The sequence below is a fragment of the Mytilus edulis genome, chromosome 13, assembly GCF_963676685.1.
Source record: "Mytilus edulis chromosome 13, xbMytEdul2.2, whole genome shotgun sequence".
Lineage (NCBI taxonomy): Eukaryota > Metazoa > Mollusca > Bivalvia > Mytilida > Mytilidae > Mytilus > Mytilus edulis.
The window spans coordinates 2,825,983-2,839,436 of record NC_092356.1 but is presented as its reverse complement, the minus strand read 5'-3'; the positions used below and the strand labels follow the sequence as shown (position 1 = coordinate 2,839,436).

General features: G+C 31.2%; 1 protein-coding gene across 1 annotated transcript in view; it reads left to right on the top strand.

The window, feature by feature from the left end:
• LOC139502339 (uncharacterized) overlaps nt 1-13,100 on the top strand; it is a 123,086-nt gene extending 109,986 nt beyond the window's left edge. Inside the window, exons 37-43 of the mRNA XM_071291787.1 lie at nt 2,442-2,523; nt 3,393-3,482; nt 4,299-4,435; nt 8,671-8,755; nt 9,546-9,641; nt 10,831-10,967; nt 12,967-13,100. Coding sequence (XP_071147888.1) covers nt 2,442-2,523; nt 3,393-3,482; nt 4,299-4,435; nt 8,671-8,755; nt 9,546-9,641; nt 10,831-10,967; nt 12,967-12,972 — 633 coding nt within the window. The 3' untranslated portion in view covers nt 12,973-13,100. The remainder of the gene's footprint in view (nt 1-2,441; nt 2,524-3,392; nt 3,483-4,298; nt 4,436-8,670; nt 8,756-9,545; nt 9,642-10,830; nt 10,968-12,966) is intronic.
• Nucleotides 13,101-13,454: the final 354 nt, after the last annotated feature.

Sequence of the window (13,454 nt, the reverse complement as noted above, 5' to 3'; positions counted from 1 at the left end):
GATTCAAAAACCAAAGCATTTAGAGCAAATCTGACATGGTGGGGGGGGGGGGGGGGGGGGGGGGGTAAAATTGTTTATCAGGTCAAGATTTATCTGCCCTGAAATTTTCAGATGAATCGGACAACCCATTGCTGGGTTGCTGCCCCTGAATTGGAAATTTTGCTGTTTTTGGTTATTATCTTGAATATTATTATAGATAGAGATAAACTGTAAACAGCAATAATGTTCAGCAAAGTAAGATTTACAAATAGGTGAACATGACCGAAATGGTCAATTGACCCCCTAAGGAGTTATTGTCCTTTATAGTCAATTTTTAACAATTTTCATAAAATTTGTAAATTTTTTACTAACATTTTCCACTGAAACTACTGGGCCAAGTTCATTATAGATAGAGATCATTGTAAATTGCAAGAATGTTCAGTAAAGTAAGATGTACAAACACATCACCATCACTAAAACACAATTTTATCATGAATCCATCTGCTTCCTTTCTTAAATACTCACATATACTTAGGTGAGCGACACAGGCTCTTTAGAGCCTCTAGTTCGTAAATCTTAGTAATCTTTTACAAAAATCTTCTCCTCTGAAACTACTGGGCCAAATTAATCCAAACTTGTCCACAATCATCATGGGGGTATCTAGTTTAAAAAATGTGTCCGATGACTTGACCAACCAACCAAGCTGGCCGCCATGACAGGGTAAAATTGTTTATCAGGTCAAGATCTATCTGCCCTGAAATTTTCAGATGAATCAGACAACCAGTTGTTGGGTTGCTCCCCCTGAATTGGTATTTTATGGAAATTTTACTGTTTTTAGCTCACCTGGCCCAAAGGGCCAAGTGAGCTTTTCCCTTCACTTGGCGTCCAGCGTCTATCCGTCGTCTGGCGTCGTTAACTTTTACAAAAATCTTCTCCTCTAAAACAACTGGGCCAAATTTAACTAAACTTGACCACAATCATTATTGGGGTATCTAGTTTAAAAAATGTGTTCGGTGACCCGGCCAACCAACCAAGATGGCCGCCATGGCTAAAAATAGAACATTGGGGTAAAATGCAGTTTTTGGCTTATAACTCAAAAACTAAAGCATTTAGAGCAAATCTGACATGAGGTTAAATGGTTGATCAGGTCAAGATCTATCTGTCCTGAAATTTTCAGATGAATCAGACAACCCGTTGTTGGGTTGCTGCCCCTAAATTGGTAATTTAAAGGAAATTTTACTGTTTTTTGTTATTATCTTGAATATTATTATAGATAGAGATATACTGTAAACAGCAATAATGTTCAGCAAAGTAAGATTTACAAATAAGTCAACACGACCGAAATGATCAGTTGACCCCTTTAGGAGTTATTGCCCTTTATAGTCAATTTTTAACCATTTTTCACATTTAAGTAAGAGCTACAAATAAGTCAACATGACGAAAGTGGTCAATTGACCCCTTAAGGAGTTATTCCCCTTTATAGTCAATTTTTAACAATTTTCATAAATTTTGTAAATGTTTGTAAATTTTTGTGCCCCATCTAGGATAGAAAAGGGGCATTATGTTTTCTGGTCTGTGTGTTCGTTCGTTCATCCTTCCGTCCGTTCATCCTTCCGTCTGTTCAGGTTTAAGTTTTTGTTCAAGTTAGTTTTTGATGAAGTTGATGAAGTCCAATCAACTTGAAACTCAGTACACATGTGCCCTATGATATATGATCTTTCTAATTTTAATGCCAAATTAGTGTTTTGACCCCAATTTCATGGTTTACTGAACATAGAAAATGATAGTGCAAACTTCAGGTTAAAGTTTTTGGTCAAGGTAGTTTTTGATGAAGTTGAAGTCCGATAAACTTGAAACTTAGTATACATGTTTCCTGTTATATGATTTTTTTTTTAATTTAAATGCCAAATTAGAGTTTTTATCCCAATTTCACGGTCCACTAAACACAGAAAATGATAGTGCAAGTGGGGCTTCCGTGTACTATTGACACATTCTTGTTACAAAATATTTTCCAGTCACTTTTGGGCCAAGTGCATTATAGATAGAGATAATTTTAAGTAGCAAGATTGTTCAGTAAAGTAAGATCTACAAACACATCATCAACACCAAAACACAATTTTGTCATGAATCCATCTGTGTTGTTTGTTGAATATGCACATAGCCCAAGGTGAGCGACACAGGCTCTTTAGAGCCTCTAGTTTTACTAAAGATCAAAAATGCTATCAGCAGGTTATGATGAAACTATGGTGACTTTTTTTTTATATATATTTATGAACTAAGTACCCTTTTGTTTTTTACATAATTTCTGATTATATTTTGGAAATAATATGTAAATTTATTGTTGAAAAAAAATCATTAAAAACAAAAAGACAAGCTAAAAGGACTGTATTATGCCCTAATAGCACAGATCTTTATTATTATTTTACATTAATAACTTTGTCAAAATATGTTACCTATTTCAGCTGCAGATAATGAAAAGAGAAAATGATAACAAAAATGGGAGAGATTTGGAAGGCCTCACCAGAAACAAGCTGATGGAAGATAGTAAGTAAACAATGTATTAATCAGTCTTTTAATTTTGTGATTTATTTTCATACTCCTGAGTCATGTAAACTGTTTTTAGCTCACCGTTCCAAAGGCAAGACACCACTGCGAAATAAGAACAGATTTAGAATCATCTAGAAGGGCTAGACTCAAACAACAACTGATAAAAAGACAAAAGATACAAAGGGCCAATGTAAAAGCACTAGATATAGCAGTGACTAAAATTAGCTAAAGGAGTTAATTATAACAAATAAAATTCTAACAAAAGTGAAAGGTTCCCCGTGAGCAGCATGACTGATATATTAAGCATTATTTTAAATGAAAGTGATGATAAATCTTTCCTAAAAGATTTACACATGCAAAACTCATTCAAACAAATTTATTTAAGGTTCAATCATATGATAAGGTCTATATAGATATTTGAAAAAAACTTGTCTCTTGTTAAGTGGAAACTTATAGCTATAATAAGATGTGGTATGTGTGCCAATGAGACAACTTTTTATCCAAGTCATAATTTGTAAAAATCCATTATAGATCAAGATACAGTCCTGGCTCACGCTGAACAGGAATCTATAAAGAGTGCCAAAAATGACTAGTGTAAAACCTTTGTAAATGAAAAAAACAACTGTCTTATCTCTATATAAAAAATATTTGTAACTTTATTATGCATGACAAGTCGGTAACATTTTATGTGTAAAATTATCGTTTAGCACCTCTCCTTTTCACATAACTTCCTTGTTATAATTAACATGGTATCTTTTACTGAAAAAAAAGATAATCTCAAAGCCGTTCACATATCTGTTTTTAGTTTCAAGAAGCAACTGTGACATTGTTAACTACTTAATTACTTGCTTCTGCTTTCTTTAAAGAGAGAAACATATGGAAGCAAATGGATACTGAAAAAGTTAGACAATATTTTCAAGATTATATAACAGATTCTGCACAGAAGCCAAGTCCAGGTAAGGTGTATAGACAATATAAACTGCTTCCTGCAGTTTCCATTCCTACATTACAAAAAGTTAAGATAATATCTAGAATATATTTCAAAGGATAACTAAATTTGGGTCAGAAAAGCCCTAAATTTAAAGTCATTTGTACATGATCTTGAAACTTTAATCGAACAGTTTTCACATAAAGAAATCCCATCATTGGGACTATAATTATTGTAGACAACGATATATCTGAAAAAAGTAAAGCATTTAGAGCAAATCTAACAGGGTTCAGAAATGTTCAGCAAAGTCAGATCTTCAAAATTGTTTCAATGACCAAATTTGTCAATTGACTCCTTAATTATTTATTGCCCTTTTAATGTTTAGATTTTTCATTCTTTTTGCAAGTCTATTACTTTTTCAAAAATCTATTTCTCTGAAACTACTGGGTCAAAAACTTCCAAACTTTAATTGGATGTTCCTTATGGTGTTTTGTTTTTAAATTGTATTTGAAGGATTTGATTCATCAACCAACATACATCATCGGGCTGCAATGACTAAAAATAGAACATAGAAGACAAAAGAAGGCCTTGGCTTTTATCTCAAAAACTTCAACAGTGAGAGCAAAAGTGAAAGGGAGTTAAAGTGATAAATGTGTCGATCATGATCTATCTGTGATGAAATTTTCAGACAAGTTTGACAGTAATCCAACAATAAGTTGTCCTTTAGTCTGAAGATTACTTGACAACGTAGATTTCACCTATTTAACAATTTCACTTATGCAGTGTGCTCTTACTGCTTAAGTTTAGATGAAAGCAAAAAACTTCATTTTTTTTTGGGTTTCAGATGCAACTGAAATTGACAATTTCAAGGCAAAATATCCTGATATAACTTGTAATGTTGACGTTATAAAGGTGAAAGTTATGAATGAAAAGAAAGAAAGAAAAAGAAAACTTGAAAGGGAGCTCAGTTATATTGATGCTGTAAGTAATAATTTTTTTTTTTTATAGTTATGCAATTTAATGAAAGTTATGCTCATTAGAAATATGTCAGATCAAGTAATCAAGTAACACTTACACTAATATATACCAAAATGAACAAAATCTGGAAATCATAATTTTCCAAATAAAAAGAAATTAGGGTGGGCAGGGATGAAAATCTATCAATTAATTTTAATTGGCCTTATGAAAGGCTTGTTTGCAATAAATTATTTTATTAAATCAATCATTTGGTCATGTATTTTATAATTCTAAGGTGCCATGGGATGGCAAGTTTCAGACCTGCCTGGAAATTGTTTTCTATTTGACAGTACAATTAAATTAAGAAATTATTTCTTCATGTTATGCTCTATGCTCATTTAAAAATGGGTATGTATTAAATTTGGCGGTATTTTACACTGAGCCTTAATATGATGAACATAGAGCACATACCTGCCAACCCTCCTGCTTAAATGCCGAAATTGGGAAATCTCCCGCTTGCTGATAGGAGAGTTGCCTATTGATGATCGGTCATAAGGAACATTAATTAATGTACATTGTATCATACTAAGTTGACCAGTTCGCAATGCCTCATTAATTATTTCTAAATGAATTGATGAATGTTTGGAAGACTGAGGTACATGTGTCCATGTTTTGAATCATTATTATTCTTTAAAAATTATACGTATGGATAGCTATTTCAGTTTTTTTCTATATAGATTTTCAACTATATATTTTATTATCATATAGCATATAAGTCGGTAAGCAATCAGTGTAAAGTTCTTTATTGCCATGTTTTAAATATATTGAATACCCCGTATGGAGGTGCTCTTAATTGCAGGATGCTATATATTATACAGATAAGAAGAAAAAATGTTCCGAATGAACAAAAAAAAAGTTTCCGAATATTCCTCCATAGACCATATTTCTAACTAATAAATATGCGTGAACCCTCAGGGGTTCACACAATAAATAGCATTGAAACATATGATGTTTTAATAATATAGTGTTATTAGCTTGCTGTTTCTGTATTTGATCTGTTATAGATTCGAGGTTAGCTGTATTGGAACCAAAACTTGGAAGAGTCGAGAGCCAACACAGCTGATCCAGAATCTATAGAAAATACAGAATTTCATATCTTATTATATTTTATATCACAAATATTATTAAAGGGGCACTAGCTGACAAATTCATGTTCACCGATTTGAGTCAAATTCTCATATTTTATTATATAACAATGTAAAACATTTTTCCAAACTATCAATTTGAAAGTATAAAATAAACAATTAACAGGACATGGTTTCAATAAGATGTAGCTTCATTTCGTCTGAAATTAAGCCAAGACGCCATCTAATTAACTATGGAGTTCACCTTCTATGACCATGTATAAGGGATGTAAGCATAAACACAGATATAAATAGATTTAGCAACTCCTGCAATTGAATTTTTATAGGTCTATTAAATTTTGTATTAATGATTAAAAATGTGTGTTTATGGTCGCTTTTACCTTTATAAGAATGATTTTTTTTGGATCGATTCAGTTAATCAAATTATTTACCTTTTTTTTCACTTTCAATGTTGACATTCTTTTCCTTTAAATAACCGTACATGGACAATGCATGCGCTATTCTATCACTTTCTACGGGGTTAAATTGGAGTTCACATGAATATGAATTTAATGAGGTCAAATTATTCACTTGCAAGTATTATCAATGTTTATTAGCTTAATTTGACAAAAGGAACCATTTTAGCTAATAAAAGCAAATTATTATTTCCCTATTTCCCTTTCATTAAAGGGGCACTAGCTACGAGATATATAAAAAATCTAAAGTTTGATTTTTTTCTGTTCACTCAATAATGAAAGTGAAACAGTGAAATAACAATTCGCTTTTTGCAGCCAAAAAGGTTCAATTTTGTCAAATTACGCTAAGAAACACTGATTATTTGTAATTCACTTTCAAGTGAATGAGTCGACCTCTTTAAATCCGTATTCATGTGAACTTCAATTTAACCCCTAGCTAGAGATTGACAACGCATGTATTGTACGTGTATTGGTTATTTAAAGAAAAAGAATGTCAACAATGAAAGTGAAACTACGGTAAATCATTTTATTACTAATTCGATGCACATAAAATCATTCTTATATGGTTAAAAACAATGAAAAACATCTATTTTTAATCTATAAAATTAAATCAAACAGACCTATAAAAATCCAATTGCACGTGTTGGTTTAATCTATTCATATCTTTATTTATGTTTACATCGCTTCTATGGTCATCTGAGGTCAAATGGATAGTTAATTAGATGGCGTCTGAACTAAAATACACACGAAACGAACCTATATATTATCTATCCCATGCTCTGTAAATTGTTTATTTTAGACTTTTGATAGTTTGGATAAATGTTTTATATTGTTATAAATCAAATATGAGAATTTTAATCAAATCGGTGACCATGAATTTGACAGCTAGTGCCCCTTTAATGATTGAACAAACAAAATGTCATACTTAAATTTTTTTATATATCTCGTAGCCCCTTTAAGTAGCAAAGAAGAATAAATCAGACAATTTAGCTTTTCATGCTCTTTGATAGTCTGTGTATTATGGTGAGTTATAAACGGAAATGAAAGTATGTCAAAAATTGTAAGTCGTACTTGAAAAGGCTGAGAAATATTTCCATTTTAAGACTTCCAAACTTTTTATGCCCCACTTACGATAGTAGAGGGGCATTATGATTTCTGGTCTGTGGGTCCTTTCCTCTGTCTGTTCGTTTGTTCATTTGTTCGTTCCTCTGTTCGTTCGTCTGTCTGTTTGTTCGTCCCGCTTCAGGTTAAAGTTTTAAGTCAAGGTAGTTTTTGATGAATTTGAAGTCCAATCAACTTGAAACTAAGTACACATGTTCCCTATGATATGATCTTTCTAATTTGAATGCCAAATTAAAGTTTTTATCCCAATTTCACACTCTCCTGAACATAGAAAATGTTAGTGCGAGTATGGCATCTGTGTTCTTGGGACACATTCTTGTTATTCTATGATTCAAAGTTATGAAGTACATTACAAAATGTGTTTATGTATAAATATAAGTCTTTAAGTTAAGTTAGACATAAGACAATTGAAACTGAAAGTGAACCCCAAGTATTAAGTCATGGGCCAATGCAGGTTTTTTTCAGTATTGGCCTTGTTCAAAAAAACAATATGAACTCTTGATTTATAAAGGCAGTGGAACGTCATCAGTATTGCACAGGCATTTATCTGTATTAGGGCTGATTTGCTCATGTCATTTAATAACAATATTTATTATCCTTTCATGTAAGCAGTTGAAAGATATATAATTTACTTGGAAAAGAAGGGAAATAACGAGAAAGTAAACAGTCAGTTTGTGTGCATGCATGCATAAGGCATATTTTGTTCTAATTAGCTTTGTTTACAAGGGGACATTAGGACATCATATTAGTATTTTGATATATACACAAATGAGAATGGATCAGCTTCAATTTAATATAATGTTCAACATTGATTCTGATTACAATTTTACCACTTCTCCTGAATTTATGTGTAATTTTTCGTTACATGGATCAAGCGTTGAATTTATTGTATGTAGTCTTTGCCATCCTTTCTGCAAAGTTTTTTCTCTATCGATTTATGAATTTCGAAACAGCGGTATACTGCTGTTGCCTTTATTTAGATAAATCCATGAAGTTTTGAACTAACATTACTCTCTTACACGCATGTCACCACCAATTATGTGCCAGTTATGCTCAGTTAATGATGTATCTCAAGCGTTTACAGCAGGTGTATTAATACTATGAAACAGGGCTTCCAAAAAAATATTTTAGCCAGCTGCTCATTTTTTGTGTGTGTTTTCATCCCAATTTTTATGCCCTAATACTTAGTAGCAAGAGGAAACCATATAGTAATCATATGAATCATTATTGACACAAAATTGGTACATGTTTTTTTTTCAAGAACTACAATACAAGGATTTCTGAAATTTGGTTTCAGGGTTTATGTAAGTCATCTATATACCCTGTGATGCTTTTTCAGATTCATCACTCAAGAACTTCCTGTTTACCTAACACTTGCATATTTTACACTATTATATATATTGTCAACTTGTGGTTGGGGTATCATCAGTGAGCAGTAGCTCGCAGTTTCACTTGTTATGTTTTCACTCCAAAGTTTAAGGACTAAAAGGGTTGATTCTAGACAAAATTTTAAAAGTGCCAATTAAATATTTTAAAGATACCTACAGTTAAAAGAAAATTTGTTGAGGAAGTAGAAAGTGATGAAGATAACGTCAAAGTTGGTAATAGTGGATTCTCAAAAGGTAAGTTCTCTGTGGAAACATTTATGTTTATAGGAATTTTTCATCTAACTTTTTTATATGAAAATGCATTTTTTTATAAAAGGTATTAGTATTTTGACTCATTTCTTATACTTGATATAAATTTATTCACTTATGAATGTTTTAATAACAAAGGGGTTGCATACTTAAAACTAACAGTAAGTGTAACATGAATAATGACCCCAATTGAAATATTGTTTGCTGCACAATATTCATATAAAAAGTGTTAAATATTCTATATTCAGTCAGGGGCATTACTTAAACAAGTAATTTTTTTTAGTTACTTATATAAGTAATTTTTGTTTTAATAGAGTTATTTTAAATATCAATAGAAGCATGGACTTATTGTAGTTTTCATGAATTTTTACAGCATTTTGTATCATAAAATGAAGAATTTATTAGATTTAAGAGGAGAATAAAGATTAAGGGTTACTTTAAAAATAATGACAAATTATTACTTGAATAAGTTATTTTATACATCTTTGAAAGAATTAGTAATAACACTTATTTAAGGAACATATGTAATTGTTTTGTGTTACAAATTATAAATAACTTCAAGTCTTAATTAATTCACAAGTTTCTATCTATTTATATATGTCTACCTGCAAGATTTTTTGAGTAAAACGATATTTTAATAGTCCTGAGTGACCAAAGAAGGAAATATAGAATGTGTGCTAGTGATTAATAAATCTAATGAGTGCTAATGAAATATGATATTTGAGCAAATCCCTGCTTTTCTATTGAAAAAATAAATGCATTCTAATTTTTTTAGCACGTCAGTACTCAAGATGGAGTGATGAAGAAACAATATGTGTACAGGAGTATTTTAAAGATTACATCACTGAAAAGTGTGAAAAGCCATATCCTGGTATGTCATATTTCAATAATATTCACAATGTCATACTTCATGCAACAACCCCTAGATCATTAAAAGATCTTGATTTGAGATATTACAATGTACTAACAAATTTCAACAATGATTATTAAAGTGACCAGGAAAGTGGATACCTTATTTAACTGCTTCAACAGTTTTCCACCCAGATTCTTTACTGAGAGATTTCACACATGTTGAAGTTGTGCATTTCCTATTGGGTGCTATTATGGAATTGTGGGAGATTTTTATTATCTTTTTTCAGACATGGGAACTTTAAGTTATTTTTTATCAAAATTCCTATATAATTTTCAATCAAGATTGATGACAATACACAGAATGATTGCACACATATTGAAGTTTTGCTACTGCCATTTTAGAATTGTTTGAACAATTTTTAGGCAAACATTGCTTAAAATGCAATCAAAACCTTATGTGACTGACTTGATATCTAAATCTTCCAAGACTTATCACTACCTCTTTGATACACAAAATATAGTGCATTTATCATAACATTCTATACACCCTGTCCATGAACATTTCCAGAAATTTATAAATGTAATATATGCTCAGATATTCAAGGCACAAAATGATGTTACACTTTCAAGAAAATTACATAACTTTTGCAAGGTACAGGAATCCATTATCTGCTCTAGAAAAATAAACTATATCATTGTTAAAGCTATCTTTAAAAATTGGAGTTGCCTTCCTTTGCATTGTCTAGAATTGTTGATTAATCAAGTACAACCAATGTGACATTAATTTTACTTCTCACTGATAAATTGAATTGAAGCAATCTTTACCAGTCAGTGCTTGCAAGCTCTTGACTCCTATTTTCTAGACATTGGAACTAATTTACATATTACTGGTACAATCTTTGTTTTTAATCCAGATCTTTGAAAGTTCACAGAGAATTTTCAGATTAACTTATTAAGGTCATGCGCCTTCTATAATGGAATTATTCAAAGAGTCTTTATGGGACAGTATAACAAGAGTCGATACTCTGAGATATTTTGGAAACTTCTCATGAGTTTAATAAAATATATGCTTTTATGGAAGAAAAATAACGATTAAAATTGTAAACCAAATTAACAGATGCACAACACTTACCTAAAGCTATTATAACATTACTCAATTGCCAATAACCAGTAATTTTATATGACAAAAATTATGCAAATGTTTTCAGGCAAAGTGGATATTCAGAAGTTTTTGTCAAGCCACCAATCAATAAAATTTGACTGGAATAAAGTTAAAGTTAAAATTATGAATGAGAAAAAGGAAAGGAAGAGAAAAATAGAGAAAGGACTAAAATGGATCAAATATGTAAGTAGCTGGGGGAAACAATCATATTTGCCAGTCATGACCTGTTCAGGAACGGTATGCATCCTACGCAAAAGTACTGGTAAATTATTAAGTCAGGGATTTCTTTACCACAAATCACTTAAAATCTTCTACAAATACAAATCGGGCGCAAACATGAAGGGTGCGAACGTGTAGGGTGCGAAAGTATATTGGCGCAAAAGATTGGGATTTAGGAGAAATTTTTATTTTTGAAAGACATCATTTCTGCAATTTCTTTGACATTGGGTTTCTCGATTGATATTTTGCACTTATTTTTTATAAGCCTGTTAAGGGGACATATTATGGTATACCTTTGACCAATTTGAGTGAATTGTGTACATCTATTGACATGAGCCTTTTTTTTTTAGATTAATTTTGGATTCCAAGTTTTGGGGTTATATTTATTTAAAAAAAAGGGGGGGGGGGATTTCCAGTTTTTCAACAATTTTTTCGTTCTTTTTCTCAACTTGCAAGTCCAAGAGAAGCAAATACATGTATGTGTTTTATTTGCTATGTGATATATGCATGCATGAATTTGTAAGCAGATTCCACACTTATGGTGACTTGAATAACGCCGGTACCACTCAGATTACAATTCTACCTTGACAGGTAAGTTTGTATTTAGCCTATAAAATACTTATTTAGCCTTGAGAATTGAAAGGTCAGTTTCCCATTCATACAATAGAGGTGGATAAATTTGGCTTCATGCCATTTACCTTGTCCAAAATTAAGGTCACTTTATTGTTATTGTGATATTGTTAAAGTACAGAAGAACCCTATATTCTGACCAATACTTAAAACTTTGTGCATCTTGATTTAATTGTTAAAAATCTGTTAATGTTGAATTTTAGGGGCTATTTTAGACCTTTTAATTGCATATTTCTTTACATGGTAGTTTTTTTTTCAGATATAAAAAAAACTATCTGCTTGACTGTTATAGAAATAGACTATGCTTGCAGGGTTTTGTTTTTTGTTTACACCAAATCTGACAGATTATTATTAAGTTGCAAAATATTTTAAATGAGAGCTGAAATTTTTTCTATCTTTAAATGTGCATTGAACAATGTTGAAGGTTAAAATAATCATAATGTGAACAAGAATGAAGAAAACATCTTGGTCCCAAAAAAAACCATCATCAACCAAGATATAATATTCCAAATTTTAATTTATTATACTAATATTAGTTGAAATCTCAAGCCACTATTTTGCATGTTTACAATGTAGGTCATGTCCCAACAGAAAATCAATGAATTTGACAGTACAATGTACTCTTAGCACAAACACATAAGGTCACTGTGAAATAGACATCTAGGGCAAGAAACAGTCAGTTATACAAAACCAGTTTGACAAGATGTCTAATTTAAAACCAGTTTGACTAGATGTGTCCTATATTTTGACAATGTAAATGACATGAGGACCTGCATGGGTTTTTTAATATCTGTATTCTTTAAATTTTTAGGGCATTTTTCTTTTAATAGCCTTAAAAATAACTCTCATTCTGTAAAGCAAAATCTCATGAAAATGATTTTACTATATAGTCTTTCTGTTACAAGATTATTTATCAATTATGCACATTGATCATTATATTATCGGTATTGCATTACAGTTACCTAAGTTTCCTTTTTATTTTGCTTATTTATTCTTTATACTTTTGCACCACATTATTTCTATTCTTTATTTTGTTGTTCATTTTCTCTATTCTCTATTTTTTGTTGCTATTACATTTATTCTCTATTCTGTAAACCCCATTCAGACCCTCATAGGTAAACTTCTATTGTATGAATGGGATAAACTGACCTTTCAATTCTCAAGGCTAAATAAGTATTTTATAGGCTAAATACAAACTTACCTGTCAAGGTAGAATTGTAGTCTGAGTGATATCGGTGTTATTCAAGTCACCATAATCCTTAAAATTCTTAAGTTAGTTAGGAAGTGGATATGAATATATATATTAATTTGTATGTGTTTCTTTTTCTTCTAGAAATGAACTTGATATTAAGGAAGAATAGAGAAGAACAGTTTCATAGAGATTCATTCAACATTGCAATACCATTTTACAGCCACCTATTTGTGCAGCCATATAAAAATGGTCTTAATCAAATATAGAGAAACTTGTGAGACATTGCTTATTACCACCTAACACAGACCAGGTTTAAATTTGAGTGGCATCACATTCGTTGTTCTCAAGTTATGCCAATAAATTGAAAATTTGCTGAATTTGCTGTTACAGCACACAGTCAAACAGGATGTTTTTGTTACCAACAACAGGTAAACCTCCAGCAAGTGTTCAGCAAGCAATGTCTTTCTTCATGTTATATCAATTTGTTATCACACAGACAGTCGCACAGGATAAAGTTTTGTCACCAACCTGTATGCCTCCAGATAATGTCTTTCTTCATGTAATTCCAATTTGTCTTCACACAGACAGTTACACAGGATAAAGTTTTGTCACCAACATCTATGCCTCCA